Here is a 20,061-nt window from a genome sequence, read left to right on the forward strand (position 1 = left end):
AAGATTAGTCCATTCTGCCTCTCTAAAATAAAAACTTCTTGGAGATGTAGAAATGTGCTACCCTCCTTTCACTGGAGAGGTGTGAGACTATGGGTATGCAATGTTGTACCATTATCAAATATGGCGGCTGGGTCACTTGATTCTGCTTAACTGTTTTTCTTGGTTCCAAGGAAAGACCTATGGGTTTTGGGTGTTGGGTTATGGTGACATATCAAGAAATGACAGGGGTAGGAAAACAAAAGATGCTGATTAAGCTTTTTGAAAATAAATTAATGAATGAATAATAATATCTAGCAACTCACATAGCACATTTTTTGCAAAGCATCTTACATATGTTATCTTGCTGATTTGGTGCTATTATTATCCCCAATTTACAGATAAAGAAACTGAGGCTGAAAGTGATTACAGGGTCAGAGTCACACAGCTAGTAAGAGTCTGAGGAAGGATTCAAAATCAGATCTTTCCAACTCCAAGTTCAATGCTTTATCCACTATACTATCTAGGGAATACAATGGAGACAAGCAAGCAAGAAAGAAAGAAAGGAAAGAAAGAAAGAGAGAGAGAGAGAGAGAGAGAGAGAGAGAGAGAGAGAGAGAGAAAGAAAGAAAGAAAGAAAGAAAGAAAGAAAGAAAGAAAGAAAGAAAGAAAGAAAGAAAGAAAGAAAGGAAGAAAGAAAGAAAGAGAGAGAGAGAGAGAAGGAAGGAGGGAGGGAGATAGAGAAGGAAGGAGGGAGAAAGAAATGAATTTTTAAAACCTTCATAGACTTGATGACAATTAATCACTCCTGAACCTTCCCTTCTCCAAGCTAAACAATCCATTTAATTTTTACCCAAAGGATCTGTTCTCCACCCTTTGTTCATCTCAGTCCTACTCCAGTAAACCCTCTCCATTTTCTCTGTTATGTTATCCCAACCAGGCACATTGTTTTAATTAGGTAGTAGCTGATGCAGAGAAGAAAGGATTGCCTCTTAACTTCAGGATTTTATTTGACTTTCAGAATGTCTCAGGTGCTGAAATCAATGGAAATGAGAGTGGTGTTGTTGGTGGGGAGTGGAGGGATAGCAGGGCTTGGGGGAACTCACCATAGTGGTGGAGGCAGAGTAGTGATTGTCACTGCCAATGTGGCATTCCCCATCGTTGGGCTGAACGATTCCTGATAGCCTCCCATCCAGAGCAATGTGGGTTTTGGCATCAGTGGTGAACACCAGCAAATGGGATGCATCATTCCTCCAGCCAATCTTTTCCTATTTAAAAAAAAAAAAAGAGCCAGCAAAGTCTCAGCTATGTTATAGGAAGAGAACATAGTTCAAGGACTCAGCCCTGAACAGATGAATACAAGAAAAGGCTGAACACACAATAATTCCCTCATTAGGAATATGCTTTGGGAGTGTTATTTTTAAAAAGTTATGTGATGAAAGATTGTCATCCCAGAATTACAGCGATCAGAACCGGACCTATGATTACACTGCTATAGGGAATTCTTAGGCAAGGAAACCCCCTCTACTAATTCAGGTTGCCACCTCCTCAGCAAATTGTCTTAGAGAGTTACCTAGGGTCCTGAGAAGTAAAGGGACTTGCCCAGGGTCACACAGCCAGTTCATGTTGAGCAGGGCTTGACCAGCTCTTATTGATTTCAAGGCTTCTCTCTATCCATTGGGCCACCCTGCCTCTCCTAGAAGCATTTGATGCAGTTGCAAATAACTGGAAACAACGCAAATGTCTTAAAACAGGGGAATGATTAAATAAACTCAGATATAAATCATCACAAAAATGTGTGATGGGGGGGGGGGAAATGATGGGCAAATGCAAGGGATGACCAGTGGACAGCCTGTGTGCTCCACTGGTATCCTCCCAATGTTAAGAGAAACTGAAGAAGGCCCCTGGAAAGCTGGATGGAACTCGGCTTATGGACATATACTGAACAAGGATCCCACAGGCAGGGAAGGCACCAAGGAGGTGCAATCTGCCTGGCTGGAGGAAACATTCATATCAATGAGCTCACTAATCTTTTTGAGTATTGCATACATTAGAAAAATGGATTACTATAATGCAATTACATATGAGGAATACATGAATTCTGGAAAGACCTTTATACAAAGAAAAAAAGTAGAACTAAAAGACTGTACACACTGAGCCCAGATAATAGGAAAAGGAAATAAGAATGGACAAAGAATACTGATGGAGACTTATAGGGAGTAACTGAAATAGTGTTATGATACTTTAGGAATTGAAATTAATTCAATAATAATTAATAAGGAATTAAGTTAGTAAGCAAGTTTGGTTGTTTGAATTGATGTTCAATGTTAAGGACTAATAAAGCATCTACAGAGGGAGAGAAAGTAAGAAGGGGAGAGGGAAGAAGAGAGAGAGGAAGAAAGGGTAGAAAACTCCACCCAGAGCATAACCTTTTTCCATACTTACAACCATGCTATCCAATATCAACACCTTCTCCCAATGTTTCTTCCCCTCTCCCAAGAAAAATATCCAAAGCTAAGAGGTCCCTACAACCAAATGATGCTTCAACAATAATGCACATATCTGTACCGGTCTATGATGATCATTAAATACCCACTGAGCATGGATGTTATGCTCAGGTCCTCAGGGGCACTTCCTACAGAATTTGATGGGAGGGAAATAATCTCATCACTTATTCTGGGAGTAAGCCAATCCCAACCACCAATGTTGGGTTATGTTCAGTGAAATTTAAAAAATTATTTTCCCAAAGCACCTGAGATTGCTCAGGTCCTCAGAGGAACAGACGATATCCCATGAGGTATTCAGAGGGGCTCAGGAGAGTAGACTGAATAACAGTAACACTTCATACATGACTCCAGCTCCAGCCACATCAACCGTCTTGAGCTCTGCTACCCACCAGAGATCCTTCCTCCCCAACATGTAATGCTAGCTGCTCAGTCCTTGACCCACATCGCCCACACTCACATCACAGACCGTAGCTTGGATTATGGCATCAAATCCACCTTCTGGAGCATCCCGATTCCTTGACACATTCTGCTTTCGCACTTCCTCATTGAAGCGCATCACCTGATCCGTCAAAGTCAACACATGCTTGTAGCCAAACATGGGTAAGCAGGTTGTCTTCATTCTAGGGAAGGATAGAGGACTCCTCAGGTAATTATTCCTCGAAGGAAAGACTACACAGGGTAGGGGGAAGGCTAGGTCTATGTAGCCACCAGTACGTTGGTAATTCAGGCCTCAGTGTGCATTAAACCTATGCTTAGACTATGTGCTAACTTCACCCTTAAAGGAAAAAAAATCTGCCAACTGGTTAATGGACAGCACACAACAGTAAATCAGTTAAATTATGCCTTGGTCAACACTTCTATTCTTAATAGTTTTCTCATTCAACTGACGGCTCCTGCTTATACAAAGGACGCTGAGCACATAGAAAGCACATATCAAGCCTACATTTCCACCGTCAAGATCAACAAGCATTATTTAGTTGTACCAACAGCCTCTAAAGCAGACAGCCGCCATCAGTTAAATATGACAATATGGCTGAGAACTAAAGTATTGACAACAGGCAGAGTGTACTAACTACAAATCAAATGAGATCATACACATAAAGTGTATTAAAGAAATATACTTTCTAAAGTGTCCACTATTATTATGATTGTCGTTATTATTACTGATTGTTGACGGGCATTTGCTTATGCTCAAACAAGGTCAAGTCACTTCACCTTCTGCACCTCAGTTTCCTCATCTGTAAAATAAAGAGGTTAGACTAGTTAATAAAAACAACCCTTTTAGTTCTGCCAGGCACTTCAGTGGCACAGTGGATAGAGCACTAGACCTGGAATCAGGAAGACCTGAATTCAAATCCTGCCTCAAACGCTAGCTGTGTGACCTTGGGAAAGTCATTTAATGGCTGTCTGCCTCAGTTTCCTCATCTGTAAAATGGGGGTAATAATAGCCCCTACCTTCTCAGGGTTGTTATGAGGATCAAAGGAAATAACACATACAGTGATTTGTAAACTTTAAAGCATCATATAAGTGCTAGCAGCTATTATTATGATCATTAGCAGCAGCATCATTACTCCTAGGACACTGATACATTTCCTTTGACTTTCCATACTATCTTGGCTCTTTCATTTGAGGATGGATGAAAGCACCCCTGAGACACTGACCACTGTCTGTAGCACCCTAAATTGACTAGATCAGCCTGAAATCTCACACGGGGAAGCTGAGTCAGAGAGTAAAAGAAACCTGCCCATGACCAATCAGCAAAGCAACCACAGTACTGAACACGGGACCCAGGAGTCAATCCCGTCCAACGGTCCATCCAGTGTCTCAGTGGTAGAGACTTACTCAAAACAAGGGTTTTTGAGGGCCTCTGGAGGAGAGATGTACATGTATGGGGACATGGGCTTGTCCACAAAGGCCCCAAAGCCTATGCGTAGGTTACTGGTAAGCTTGCGCATCTCAGAGGCCAGCTTAGTCCCCAGAGACTGAATTTTTTGCAGGTCATCCCGCATGGAGTTGGACAGATCCATCAAATAGTAGATGTCTACTGGGTAATCTTCCACTTGCCGCACTTCCACCGAGAAGGTCTGAGAATCATCTGGAAGGGAGAAAGGCACAAGTTTCAGTACAGACTCCAGGGCATATATAGCAACTGAAAGACACGTGGCTCTGGGCCCCATTGGTTTTCCCTTGCAGCTCAGGGGCCATCTCTTCCCTAGCGTCTTCCCTGATTGCCATTCCAGTCTCCAAATGATCTCTCCCCCTCAAAAGACCTTCAATCTGTTTATCTGTGTCAGTCAGTCAACTAGCAATTATTAGGCACCGACTATATACCAGGCATTTTGCTAAGCACTGAGGATACAAAGAAAGGCAAAAAAAAAAAACCAGTCCAGGCTCTCAAGGACAGCACATTATAATGGGGAAGAGCACACCAGGGTTGTCCTTCAGTTCTGAGACTGTGGTGTTCCATGAGCCACAGATAATTTCATGAGACAAATATTGCATAGTACAGAAAGGTTTTTATAGTGATAGGCATTTTGGAATTGTTGGAACTAGGAAACATAGTAGGGTCAAGGTTAGACTTGGATACAGGAAGACCTGAGATCAAATCCTATCTCAGGACATTTACTACCTATGCAACTTTGGGCAATTCACTTAACTTCACAGCCTCAGTTTCCTCATCTGTAAAATGGGAATAATAATAGCATCTACTTCACAGGGTTGTTGTAAGGATCAAATGAGATAACGTATGTAAAGTCCTTTGCAAATCTTAAAGAGCTATAGAAATGCTAGTAATTGTCAGCCTCTTCAACAAGGATTTATTAAGCCCCAAGAACTGCACTAGGTGCTGGGTATACTGAGACAAAAGCCCTCAATGTGCTTTCATGCTAATGTAATGGGGAAGAGAACATGTACATATATGTATATACATTTATATATCTGAGTATACACATATGTGTATATGTGTCTGTGGAGAGGAGAGGGGAGAGAGAGAGAGAGAGAGAGAGAGAGAGAGAGAGAGAGAGACTGACTCCAGGTTTAAATCCTATCCTCCTAGGACACTAATAAATTTTCTTTGATTCTCCATGTTATTTGGCCCCCTTAATTTGAGGTTGGAACAACTAGCTGGCAGGGTAGATAGAGTACCAGGCTTGGAGTCAGGAGGACTCCTCTTCCTGAGTTCAAATCTGGCCTCAGACACTTATTAGCTGTTTGACCCTGGGCAAGTCACTTAACCCCGTTTGCCTCCGTTTCTTCATCTGTAAAATGAGCTGGAGAAGGAAATAGCAAACCACCCCAGTATCTGTGCCAAGAAAACCCCAAAGGGGGTCACAAAGAGTCAGACACAACTGAAAAACAACTGAACAACAACCATTTGATGATGAATAAAAGCAACACACACACACACACACACATTGTTGTTCAGTCATTTTTCAGTCACATCCGACTCTTCATGACCCCATTTGGGGTTTTCTTGGCACAGATACTGCTATGGCTTGCCATTTCCTTCTCCAACTCAGTTTATATATATATATATATATATATATATATATATATATATATATATATGTGTGTGTGTGTGTGTACATATATATATATGTGTACATATATATATGTGTACATATATATATGTGTACATATATATATATGTGTACATATATATATACACACACACACACATACATGTGTGTGTATGCGTACATATGTATATATGTGTATATGTGTGTATCCTAATGCCTCAAAAATTTTGGTATTTTGAGTCTTATTAAGTTTCATTCTTAATTTTTAAAATTTAAGTTACATTCCAATTTCTTGAGTTCGGTGAATAAAAATAATGACCTCCCTGACTGAGTGTTCAATAAATGTTCTTCTTAAAAACTAAAATTCTCTGTACGCACACTCTAAAAAAAGTGCTTTGTATGTGAATATGCACAAAACAACACTAGGAGACAAGGCACTAGCAGCTGGCATTGGGGGACTAGGAAAAACTTCCTGCAGAAGGTTATGCCTGAGCTGAGTTTTGAAGGAAACCAAGGATTCCAGGAGGTTAGGTGAGGAGAGGTTGTGTTCTACACATGGGGGACAGCCAATGCAAAAGCCCCGAGACAGGAGATGGAGAGTGCTGAGTGAGAACAGTAAAGCCAGCTTGAGGCATTGTAGGGTTGGGAGAGAGAATGCATAAATAGAATGGAAAGATAGGATGGAAATATGAAAAGTTTTAAATGTCAAACTGAGGAGTTCATATTTGATCCTAGAGGTAATAGGGAGCCATGGGAGTTTACTGAACAGGAGGAGATGTCATAATAAGACCTGCTCTTTAGGAAAATCATTTTGGCGGCTACGTAGAGAAAGATTTGGAGTGGGGAAAGTGAGACAGAGAGCTGAATGAGAAGGCTGATGAAATAGGACAGTGGAGAGGTGATATGAGCCTGAACTAGGGTAGTGATGGCATGAACGGAAAGAAAGGCACTGTGCAGCTTCCCAAATAGAGCCCAGACCAAATCCTCTTTCTTTTATTCAATTGCAGACACAGGTCATTGTCCAGATATGCCCCTCAACAAACACATAAGCTCCTTGAGGGCAGACTGTTTCAGTTTTGCCCTTGTATCTCCAGTACAATGTCTTAGACATTGTAGTTCCTTAATAAATGTTTTTTGAATTAATTTGAGTTGTCAATTCCTTCAAAAGCCTGTTCAAAATTGACCTCCTCCAGGAAGTCTCGCCAGATTAGCCCCACCCTCCTTCAGATCATCTTATACCATGCTTCCCCTCAATATTCACAAAGAGGTTATGTTGGACTCATTTGCGCTTTGTTTTCCCATTGATCTTTAGTTAATTTTTTGTTTTTGGCTCATCATAAGAAGAACTTTCTAATCATGAGGGCTATCTGCCAATGGAAAGGATTGTCCTATGTGGGAATTGAGTGAACCACACTGACTCCATCTTCTGACTCAATTCTGGAACTAGCTCAGTTCCCTTTCTATCCAGTTATGGGTCTAGTCCAACTTCTTTCTTGTGAGAAAATTTTATTCAATTAAAGGAAATGGGAGAAAACTTTATTGCATTGTTCAAACCTAGCCCTGCGTGTCTGGGAAGCTGGACCACCTCTACCTACCGCTTAGAGACCTTTAACTAAGGAACTAGGTTATGCTGACCAGAAACCCAGTCAGTCATTTCAGTCATGACCAAGTCACTTCATGACTCCATTTGGGGTTTTCTTGGCAAAGATACTAGAGTGGTAAGCTACTTCCTTCTTTGTGGTGTGGAATAGGACAACTCTTCTTCTGATTTCAGGGAAATATACCTGTTTTCTTTTCTCCTCTCAATTTGGAAAGCCCCTAGTCTTTTCTCCAATTAGAAATCAAATGACCTAATTTTGTTTGTGTCCTGGTTAATTGTTTTCTTTTAATTAATTGGTCTTATTTGATAAATTGTTTTTAATAGAAAAAAAATCTGTCTCACTATGTATTCAAGGTCTTTGGACTGGGAAGTCCATGGAACCATTTATTATGCCTGTTTTGCTGATAAATCATAGAGCTTGAATTGTTTCCTCAGTCATTATCCATCACACTTATGAAGCAGGATGTTGACTATCTTTAAGGGACTTTAAAGAGGGGATTGCTGCATTGGGCATGGCCCCAATTAGCAGACTTCTGATGTACTCTGCTATTCACATTTGATAACACTCCCTTTACCTTGTTCTTTACAATTTACAAAGCAGTTTTCCCCTAATAATTGTATGAAATAGAAAATGCTAGCCATATCATCCCCATTTTACAGAGGAGATAACTGAGATCCAGAAAGATTGGCTTCCCCAGGGTCAAACAGCTAGATGGTGAGGGAATGTGAACCCCGGTTTCTCCTGTTGGAGCAGCTAGGTAGCACAGTGGATAGAGTGCCAGGCCTAGAGTCAGAAATACATCAGTTCCAATCAGGCCTCAGGCACTTACTAGCTGTGTGACCCTGGATAAGTCACTTAACCCTGTTTGCCTCAGTTTCCTCATCTGTAAAATGATCTGGAGAAGGAAATTACTAAAACCACTCCAGTATCTTTGCCAAGAAAACCCCAAATGGGATCATGGACAGTTAGACATGACTGACTGGCTGGAAAAAGAGGCCATAACTTGTCCAGAGTTACACTGTTAAAGGCAGAGGAAGAGCTCAAACCTAGATTTATCTGATATCAAGGTCAGTATTCTTTCCCCTAGACCATGTTGCTTCTCCATGATTTTAGGTAAGTGTATATTGTTTCCTCAATGAAACTATAACTTCCCTGGGGACAGGGACCCTTTCTTTTCTTTCTTTGTGTCTTGGAAGGGCCTATAATATGATTCTATACAATGTAGTGTTTCAGTTCCATGCCTCATGAAGTATGATGCAACCATGCCTTTTGTAGGTACTCTGTCCTCTTGCTTATCTCTAAGGATCCTCTGTTCTCTTCCTCATGTTTCTTATCCTTTCTTCTCCAGTCATTCTACATTCTTCCCTCCTCTTTCCCCCACTTTCCATCCTCCAGAGACTCTGATCTCTCCTCTTTGTCTTGTCTATCACCAACCAGAACCCAGAACCTGAGTCAAACAAGACTAGACTATAAACTGATTGACAACAGGGATCTTGTTATCTATTTCTTTGGACATTCCTCATTGCCCAGCACATAGTTCCCTGGTACATTATTGATTTGATTAGAAAGTTCAACTCAGTGTTCTCAAGTGGGCAGTTTTAACCTCTATCCTGACCCCTCCTATCCCTCTATCCTGATATATCCCTATCCCTTGCCTCTCATTTTCTCTATCCTCATCTTCCATCCCCAAATCTCTACTCCTCCATAATTCTTTACTTCTTCTCCACCATCCACCATTCCCTACCCATCTGTCTAATTTTCCATCACTTACATTACTGTATCCCTCATACTCAATCCCTGTCCTGAACTCCTTGGCTCCTGGTATCCATAGCTTGCTCAGGGTTTACCTGAATGGGATGGGGAGGCTCCCTCCCATGTCTTACCTGGCCTCAGTCGAAGCTCAATCTTCTGGGGGCTGACTTGGGTGATCTTGGAAGTATCTCCAGAACCAGTATTACTGAGAGGTCTAGCTTCCAGGATGTTGATTTGACTGACCGGAAATTCAACGAATTCAAGTGCACATCCTCCTTTCAGCAGGTTCTCTTTGAGGTCACAGCGGGAAGAGCCTGGAGCCAGGTCCTAGAAGATAGCAGCCCCCAGACTCAAATTTTGGGCTAGAGCCAATGCCAACCCCCTTCTTCCTTCAGGGCTCTTCAGCACAGCTTTGACTGTCTTCTAAGACACATTAGAACACTAGAGTGGAGGAGGAGGCTCAATGAAAGAACAGATAAACTGAATTAACAAAAAAGCTACAGGAGGTGCCTGTGCATGGATGGAATTAAAGGATGATAGATATCCATCTGGAAGAGACCTCAATCATTATCTAGTCCGAGGGGATCTTAACCTAGGCTTTGTGGACTTTTTTTGGTAAGGCAATTGGGGTTAAGTGACTTGCCCAGAGTCGCACAGCTAGTGAGTATTATATATCTGAGGCTGGATTTGAACTCAGGTCCTCCTGACTCCAGGGCCGGTGCTCTATCCACTGCGTCACCTAGCTGCCCCTGTGAACATTTTTTTTTAATATTTTGATCACTGTTTCAGTATACTTTGTTTCCCTTGTGATCCTTTGCATACACTTTTAAACACTTAACATTATTCTGAGAAAAAGTCCACCAGACAGCCAAAGAGACTCATGATACAAAAAAAAGAAAAAGAAAAGAAAAAGAAAAAGAGCTAAGAACCTTTGGTCTAATCCAATCTTATTATCTTACAGATGAGGAATCAAAGCAAAAAGATTCAATGACTTGTCCAAGATCATAAACACATGAAGAAGCAGAGCTGGGACTCTTGGACTCAAATTCAGTGCTTTTTGGGGAACATGTTTGCAGAGTACAGTATCCTGCCCGAAGATGGCTGGGCACATATGCATATCAGATCACTAATCTGAGGACCTGGGGGCTGAGATCTCTAACGCTCCCTTCTTCCCTCTAAAAAGGGACAAAGTGCAATTATCCCACTTTTAGGCATCCTAACACACACCCATTAAATCTTAAGGGAATCCCTTCAATGGCACGTGTGTACTACATGTGGGATGTGGGTGGGGGGAGGTATGTGCAGGCAGCATGGCTTATTAAAAAGGATGATGCACTAGAAATCAAAAGACCAAAGCTATAACTAGGGCAAGACAGCTAAAGCTTTGGTCCAGAGCACCAATATAGGTAAGGGGACTTTCTTCATACAGTGAGCTACTATAGCTCGTTTCCTTCTGGTCCACCCCAGGGTCCAATGGCTATCCCACACCTCTCCTTTGGTCACCTTCTCCTGGGGGTTGGAGGTAGGGGGAGGTTGGAGACCATCATTCATACTACAGGAGCACAATACAGATTCTCTGGTACATAGCTGCCCCCTCTCCTGATATCTTCCCCCATGGCCAACTATCCTCTGCTCTGCCATTTTCCCCTTTGAATTTGTTATAGAAGCAAGAACTTTTAGTTGTAGTTCTGCAAAAGACCCACATTCTAACAAAGGCTCTAGCACTAACTGGGTATGTGACTTTAGGCCAGTAAATCCCTCTGTCTGGACCCCAGTTTCCTCACCTATAAAACGAGGGGAGTAAATCTTTAAGGTCCCTTCCAGCTCTCACCTTCCTTGAATGTGAGCCCATATCTGTATTAGAGCACATCCATGCGGACCAAATGTCAGCATGAGGGTAACTGACCAAAAAACTGGAAAACCCCTTCTATGACATAGTTACCTATACAAACTCCTCTCCTCCATTCTTTACAAACTAGATAGCCATATATCCCAGGATAAGAGACAGAATGGAATCATGGACAGAGCTGGCCTTGAGTTTGGGAAGACCAGGGTTTAAGTCTTGCCTTTGGCACATATTGACTGCTTGACTCTGGGCAAGGCACATAACCTTTCTGAGCCTAGGTTTATTAGTAGTAAGTATGGATAATAGAACCTGGGCAGCACTGGGCCTGGAGTCAGAAAGATTCCTCTTCCTGAGTTCAAATCCAGCCTCAGATACTTCCTAGATGTGTGACCCCTAGGCAAGTCACTTAACCCTGTTGGCCTCAGTTTCCCCACTGTAAAATAGGCTGGAGAAGGAAATGGAAACCACCCTGGTACCTTTGCCAAGAAAATTCCAAATGGGGTCACGAAGAGTTGGACGTGACTGAACAACAATAATAGCACCTACTTTACGGGGTTATAGAGAACAACAAATGAGATAATGCCTGTAAAACACTTTGCAACCCTAAAGCACTATTCAAATGCTAGCTATCATTTTTATTCTTAATATTATTGCTATTATCATTATTAATTGCCTTTACCTTTACAGGATATCAATCTCATTTAGCTTCTCTGTAGCATAAGGACCAATGTAGAGGAGCAGGAAGGAGGAAAACGGATAGGACTGGGAGAAACTATATTGGGGAAGACCCAGAAAAAGAGTCAAGGTCAAGGTTATAATTATCTGTCAGGGAGAAGTAGGCAAAATTCTTCCCCCAAAATGAATTCACAAGTTGTTAGAAGGAGAAATAACCTTAAAGATCATCTAATTTAATGCTGCTCATTGTACAGGTGAAGGAACTGAGACCCATGAACATCCAGTGATTTGTCAAAGGTCATTTGTTAGTTACTGATAGTTATTCATAGGATGACAGGATTCAAGGTTGGGATAAGCCTTAGAGACCTTCTAGACCATCTTAACTTTTTTGTGTGTGTCATAGACCTTTCTGACAGTCTAGTGAAGGCTATGGATCCCTCTCTCGATAATATTTTAAAACAAAAAAATAAAATTACAAAGGAAACTAATTATATTGAACCAAAAGACCAAAGCTACAAAAGACTAGGGCAGGACAACCAGGGCTTTGGCCTGGTTGGTGACTTTCTTCACACAGTAATCCTCCTGGATCCTCCTCTGACCAACCCTCAGTGTCCAATTGCTATGTCATCCCTCTCCTTTGACTGCCTTCCCCCAGTGGTTCAGGGGGTGGTGGTCAGGGACCATCAGCCATACTGTAGGGGCACAGGATATATTCCTATATTGAAATACAGTTATCAAAATATTTTTAAAATCCAAGTTCATGGACCCCAGATTAAGAACCCCTAATCCAGGACAAATCATGCACATTTTACAGATGAGGCGCGGAGAGGTTCAATGACTTGTCCAAGATTACTCAGGATTTACTGGGATTCCATCCCAGGTCCTTGGACTGCAAAGTCAGCTTGATCACTACACCATGAAATGTAGGATCCCAGTGAACCCCCATTCACTCTTTTGCCCATCCTTCTAGGTAACAATGGCAAGAAGTTGGGAGAGTGCTTAGTTTCCATGTAACCTTGCAAAGCCAAAATGCAGAAAAATTTTAAAACTTTGACTATTGCACTTCTGACCTAAATCAACTTCTCTGGACTATTCAACTTTCTAGCCCCTACCTAGTGTACCTTGCACGGTGTCTTGCATGTAGCAGATGCTCCAAGAATGAAGAAGGGCAATATAATTATTAAAATGCTAGGCTTAAAGGAAAAATTCTGGCTCTGCTATTTACTAGCTGTGTGACCATGGGCAAGTTGCTTAACCACTCTGGTGATTCTCTAAATCATCATATCATCTACAAATAGATCACTTTCCCTCTTCTTCTTAACTACAAAGTATTCACAAAGACATAAGAAGTGGTCCAAATCACTAATAATAAGATAAATCTAAATTGAAATGTGATCCCATATCTGTATTAAGGTATATGTGAGGTTTCAACTCGCACCCTGCAAATTAGCAAAAACGACAAAAAGAGCAATAGTCAATGTTGGAGAGGCTGTGTAAGGATAGGTACAGCTAATACATTGCTGATGGAGCTGTGACAACTATTTTGGAAAGCAATTTGAAATTATGTAAATAAAGTGACTAAAATATCCATACCTCTTGAAACAGAGACTCCTTTACTGAGCTTGTACCCCAAGAAAGCCCTGGATAAGAAGAAAGTGCCCATGTACTCCAAAATATTTATAGCAGCACTTTTCATGACAGTGAGAGATAGTGAGGAATCCAGGACTGGATTCTACTAGGTTGAAAGCCTGAGGGATTGGGATGATAGTCACCTTCTACAGTAACAGTGAAGGTGGGACAAGGGGGCTGAAAGGTTTAGGGGGGGGAGATAGAGCTCTGTTTTGGACATTTTGTGTTTAAGATGTCTACGAGACATCCAGTCTGAGGTGCCTGAAAGGTAGCTGGAGATGTGAGACTGGGGGTCAGCAGAGTGATTGAGGCAGGATGAGTAGATATAAGAATCATCCATCTAGAGATGGTATTTAGATCCATAGGAGATGACGAGATCACCAAGTGAAGTATTATAGAGGGAGAAGAGAAGAGGGCCCAGGAAAGAACCCTGAGGGACACCTACAGTTAGAGAGTGGGCTCTGGAGGAGGATCCAGGTAAGGAGACAGAGAAGGAGCGGTCAGACAGGTAGGAGGAGAACCAGGAGAGAGTGGTGTCTGGAAAACCTAGAGAGACGAAAATATCCAGGAGGAGAGTGTGATCAGCAATGTCAAAGGCTGCAGAGAGATCAGGGAGAATGAGGATTGAGAGAGGGGCAATGGATTTGGCAACTAATAGATCATTCTTTGTCAATGCTCATTCTTTCAATTCCCTTCTCTTCTTTCATCACTATAACACAGTAGCAAGTAGCATCTTTTAACCTCAGCTTTCTCATATACAAAATGAAGATGATCAGATTTGGACTACCTACTTCATACAGATGCTGTGAGGAAAGTGCTTTAAATACTACAGAAATAAGCCCTTTAAAATTCTTTTCAGTTAAATGAATAAATAAGCTGGGCTTAGGTAGGAAGTGAAAGGTAGTTGCAGAAGCTAGGATCCATTACTCTCTGTCTCTCTGTCTCTCTCTGTCTCTCTCTGTCTCTCTCTCTCTCTCTCTCTCTCTCTCTCCCCCTCCCCCCAATCAGCTCTGTAAGACTGGGCATCATGGTTAGCACTGGGGCATAAGAACAGGCACCAGAATGGTCGCATTTCAAATACCCTTCCCATGTGGCTAATGAAGGAATTTGTTTTCCTTAACTATATATATATTTGTAATGGGTTTTGGTTTTTCTTATTTTTCAGTGGGAGGGTTGGGAAGTATGGAGAGAGGGAGGTAGGAGAGAAAAAATTTGGAACTGAAAATAAAATTGAGTTTAAAAAAAAAGCAAATACCCTCTCTAGCACTTCATGTCTAACATATGAAGCAAAAAGGATCCCTCTCCTAAATTCCATTGCCTCTTACCCTTGACCAGGACATGAGAGGAAATTTCACAGGGTATTTCAGCTCTGGGTGCACATTCTCCCTTCAATGACCCTGCTTTCAGGCCTGCAATGCTCTCCTTTCCCATCTCCGCCTTCTTGGCTTTCCTGTATTTCTCTAAGACTCAGCTCAAATCGCCCCTTCTTCAGAAAGCTTTTCCCAGTTCCCCTCACTGCTAGTCCTTTTGATATTACTTCTAATTTATCTTATATGTATATGGAGTATTTGCATGCAGTCATCTTCATTAGACTGAGCTCTTCAGGGCAGGAAATGCTTTTTTTTCTCCTTTCTTCATATCCCCAGAACTTTAGCACAGTGCCTGGCACACAGTAAGAATTTAATACATCCTGCTGACTAACTGACTGCAAATTCCCTCTGTCCACCCCCCCTCTCTTCCCAACCCTGTTTCTATTTTAAAAAGCCCACCTTATCACACACTCCAGCTGCCCACAAGGCCCCAGAGGGAGAACCTTATCCCAAAAAAGGCAAAAAATAGGCGAGCCAGGCGGCAGGTGGGAAGGGCTCTTTTTAGCTGCCTACTGGAGAGAGGAAGGGAAGGGAGAGACTGGGGAAATCCACAAGGAACAACCAAGTCACAAAAAGCCTGCAAGTTGGAAGGCTGGAGGGGGCAGGGTAGGACCGGTCACCCAGGAGCTGACCAGTTCCTCTTTCCAAAAGTGATAGCTTTCAAGGAAGTATAGCCAACATGTTTGACTCTGGGTCTGGTCCTTGTGGTTTGTCATGAATTTCCTCAGAGATATAAACACTAAAACATAAAAACTATTTCCCACCCCTGTGTGGCTCTTCTCATGGTCACTGAAGTCAGGGGTCAGGAATACACCAGGCCACTCCACAACTCAGCTTTCATTAACAGCCCTTAGACCAAATAGGTAGTGACGTCAGCAGTCACTCAGTCACTCCATAAGTATTTATTAAATGCTTATTTACTCTGCTCCCAGCACTCTGCTAAGTGCTAGCGATACAAAGAAAGACAAAAATGTGGCCTCTGGCCTCAAACAGCTCACATTCTAATAGAGAAGACAATGATAACTTATCCCATTTAATCGTCACATCCCTGTGAGGAGAGCTAATATTATCTCCATTTTTGCTGCTGTTCAGTCATTTTTCAGTCATTTCAGACTCTTTGTGACCTTATTTGGAGTTTTCTTGGCAAAGTTACTTGGCAAAGTTCGCCATTTGCTTCTCCAGCTCATTTTACAGAGGAGGAAACTGAGACAAACGGGGTAAGTGACTTGCCCAAGGTCACACAGTAAGTCTCTGAGGCTAGATTTGAACTCAAGAGTCTTCCTGACTCCAGGCCAGGCACTCTATCCACTGTGCCACATAGCTGCTCATCTCCATTTTACAGAGGAGGAAACTGAGGCTGAGAGAAGTTAAAGGACTTCAATCCTCACAACAACTCTATAAGGTAAGTGTTACAGGTGAGAAAACTGAAGCTGAGAGAAGTGAAATTACTTGTCTAGGGTCACACTGCCAGTGTTTGAGGCAGAATTTGAACTAAGGACTTCTTGACTCCAAGTTCCCACTCTATTCACTAGACCATCTAGTTGTTTCTTACTTAGAAAAGTCATCTTAGGGGCAGCTAGATGGTGCAGTGGATGGAGCACTGACCCTGGAGTCAGGAGGACCTGAGTTCAGATGTGACCTCAGACACTAGCTGCGTGACCCAGGGCTAGTCACTTAACCCTGATTGCCTTCCCCTTCCCCCACCAAAAAAAAAAAAAGCCATATTTCTTAACCACTCAGGTTGAAGAGGTAGTATAAAACAGGAAAGGGATAGAAAGTAGGAAAGGGATGGAAGATAGGGGCATTATTTCTCTACCACCACCACCATGATGCAAATGAGATGACTGAATCACAAGGAGGCGAAAGAAATGATGTCTAAGTCATTCAACAAGATAAATGGGAAAAGCTCACCCCTAAAGTCACACATGCCTGCTGGACTGGATATAGACCTACATATGACAAAGATAAATGAAAACACCCTACTACATGTTCTAAAGAAAGAACTCTTAGCTGGGAGTCTGAAGACCTTAATTCAAACTCAATTCCAATGACTCAATTACCAGGTGACTGTGAATAAATCACTGGACCTCCCCATCAAATTTCTCATCTGTAAATAGGATTAATGAGGCGAGAAGCATCCTGGTTCAATCATATCCTACTCTTCATGACCCCATGGACCATACTGCCTGTGGGATTTTCTTGGCAAAGATACCACAGTGGTTTGCCATTTGCTTTTCCAGATCATTTTACAGATGAGGAAACTGAGGCAAAGAGGGTTAAGTGACTCAGCCAGAGTCACTCAGCCAGTAAGTGTCCAAGACCAGATTTGAACTCAGGTCTTCCCGAATCCAGGCCCAGCAGCTACACACTGTATCACCTAGCTGCCCCCAAATGATTGATTTAGGTTCACATAATAACCAAGTGGCAGATCTTGAGCTTGAAATAAGGTCTTCTGACTCTCAACCAAGAGTTTTCTTTAGAACAGGAAACAGCCGGAGTCATCCCTTATTTTTGCCTTATGACTAGCCTGTTCCTTTTCCCAATGTATGTATTTTTACTTCTTTTCTTTGAAGTTCCCATTGGTTGTAGCTGTAGCCTGCTCCTACCCACCATGTACCCTTTCGTTACTTTCTGAGTGATATTCATTTTTAAATCTTTGGAGACTTTTGTGTGTCTTACTGCCACAGAGCAAGACCAGTAGAATGGTGGTATTAAAGAGATGGGCCTTTGTTTCCACCGTATCATTAAAGGAACTTCGCAATTTCCCAAAGGCAATGTAGCGTGTGCTCTCCTCCTAGGCAGGGGGCAAATTTACAGTCTTTCAACCAGTCCATGGGATGGCATGGCAAGGAGAGCAGAAAGGCTGAAGGGTCATTTGGTGTACATTCAAACATTCCACCCACAATATACAAACACTAGAGATTGCTCTCCCCTAATCTTGTCTGGTTTATACACTTTCCTCTATCCAAAGCATTCTGTTCCTGAGGGGAGGGGAAGGGGTCATTCAAGGAGACAAATGGGAAAAAACCCACACCTGACGTTGTACAAGCCTACTGGACTGGACATCCATAGGCACAGAAATGGCAATGATAAATGAAGTATGCATCCCTGCTTGTGCATTCTGTGGGACTCTTGCCCATGCTCAGGGAATGCCCTCCTGCTTAGGGAATTACCTGGACACAATTCTGGATTTCTACTTCCTGTCTCTCTAGACAATATATTCTCCCTCCCTACCCCCCCCATGCCCCACCAATATTTCCCACTGATACATTTTACTCCCCATTAAGCCTGGCTTTCTCTGTCCTTCCCCTCCCTTTTCCCTCTGTCTCTTTCTCCATCTCCTCGCCTTGCTCAACGACAGTCATTTTTTTATTTTTTTATTTTTTGCTAAACCACAGAATTTACCATTCTCCCATTTCCACTTTCCAAGGGAATTTCTTGGCTGGTCTCCTGATTGACTCCTCCACACAAACAAACTCATCTCCTCTTTTTCCACTCACAGAATACCAGCACTCAACATTCCCTAGCCACAAGCACGGAATTTGCCAGGCTTTCCCCAGTCTCCTTCATTGGTATCTCTGAAAAATAGTTTCTTTATCTAAGGACCACATCCCTCATGTCCTTATCAGGAACTCCCCCATGAAGAGATTATGCCCACCCAGAACAGTAGGAGTGGTGGGAGCAAGAAGGGAATGGTCCTGCAAAAAAATATGCTCTTTTCCTGCATCTGTTTTGTCCTTAGGAATAGGGACTGGACTTGGGATTTCAAGGATACACGGAAGCCAAGGTTCAAAGAACTCCCTCTACCAGTGCAGGTCCTGCTTTCTCTACACCCTCCTATCTTAGAAAACTTCACAAAGCACTGAGAGGTTAAGAGATTTGTCTGATGTCACACAGCCAGAGTGGGTCTTGAACTCAGAATTTCCTGGCTTTGAGACCAGTTCTCTATTTACTGTATGTCTCTCCTTTGGGTCCTTAACTGTTCCTATTTTTTCCTAATTTTGGACAGAGGGGAAGGGAACAGACTTTGGCTGTCCCTTTCAGCCATGAAGGAGTGATCCTAGATTTCTATTATTGTTGTTTATAAAACAGAAAACCTCTCCTTCTACAATTACTGTCCAGGTTGAAATCTCCTCCCCTTCCCTGTCTCTTCTTTCTCATCCCATCGTGGGAGGCACTTGCAAAACAGACTGTGAAATCCTCAAAAGAAAACCCAAGAAAAGTTGAAGGCCAGAGAGGAGGAGGGAGATTGAAATGGGAAATGGGAGAGTCACATGAAACACAGGGGAACGGAAGGGAATGGTGGGGAGGGCTGGGTTGGGCAGGGCAGGGCAGGGCAGGGATGCTGAGAAGAGCATTGCTCCCACCAGGGAAAGTTTCATTGGCTCATCTAAGACAATGCAGCCCAGATGAGCTATATCTCAGAGCAGGACTCGTGCAGAGAAACACCGAAGCCAAACCAGCAGACAAAGCCAAGTACTGCTGACCCAGCTGTCCTCTCGCTCTGGGATAAATACAATGGTACTCTTTCTTCTGGCTCCCCGGTCAGACCTAATAAGATTTCCTTTTTTGGAAACTCTCCGAAGAGATCAGTCCCCACTTGGCCATCAGGAAGTACCTTGGGGTGAAGAAGAGAAAAGGGGGTGATAAGTCTAGTTTGAGTGGTTAGAAAGTCTTGTCCTGAGGATGTAACTAGAATGGGGGCAGCTCCAGTTCTTGGAGAGAAGGCAGAAAGCTCAGGGTCCTTCTGCGGATAGGTTCAAAAGAGTATAGGCTGGAAGAAACTTCAGAGAGCCGTTAGTCCTGGCCTTCATTTTGGAGATGAAGATAATGACAAGAAAAGACTTACCCCACGTCACACAAGAGTGAGTACCAAAATCAATCAGTAAACTTTTCAATCATTAAAGATTCATTAAGCACCTACTATGTGCCAGGCATTGTATGAGGTGCTGGAATCAGGATTTGAACCTGAGTCTTCTGATGCCAGACCCAGTTTACTTTCTGCTACACGTACTTCACCATCGAAGAAAATGTGTCAGAATATCATCAACCCTACATCATGGGCCTTCTGCATTGCTGGGTGTTCTGGAATCATTAATTAGCCTCTTCTTACTACCACAAGTCTCTGTGCCCCAGCCATAAAGAAACACTCATACCCTCAGATATATTCCTATTCTGGGCACACC

The 20,061-nt window shown here is 42.5% G+C and overlaps 1 protein-coding gene across 1 annotated transcript in view; it reads right to left on the minus strand.

Annotated features, from left to right (window-relative positions):
* ITGB3 (integrin subunit beta 3) overlaps window positions 1-20,061 on the minus strand; it is an 80,416-nt gene that overhangs the window by 39,003 nt on the left and 21,352 nt on the right. The window contains exons 3-6 of the mRNA XM_020997757.2: window positions 9,487-9,682; window positions 4,327-4,579; window positions 2,941-3,103; window positions 1,083-1,244 (exon numbers count right to left, since the gene is read on the minus strand). Of these exons, the coding sequence (XP_020853416.1) occupies window positions 1,083-1,244; window positions 2,941-3,103; window positions 4,327-4,579; window positions 9,487-9,682 (774 nt within the window). The remainder of the gene's footprint in view (window positions 1-1,082; window positions 1,245-2,940; window positions 3,104-4,326; window positions 4,580-9,486; window positions 9,683-20,061) is intronic.

The sequence above is a fragment of the Phascolarctos cinereus genome, unplaced genomic scaffold (genome assembly GCF_003287225.1).
Source record: "Phascolarctos cinereus isolate Bilbo 61053 unplaced genomic scaffold, phaCin_HiC Scaffold_5;HRSCAF=322, whole genome shotgun sequence".
Lineage (NCBI taxonomy): Eukaryota > Metazoa > Chordata > Mammalia > Diprotodontia > Phascolarctidae > Phascolarctos > Phascolarctos cinereus.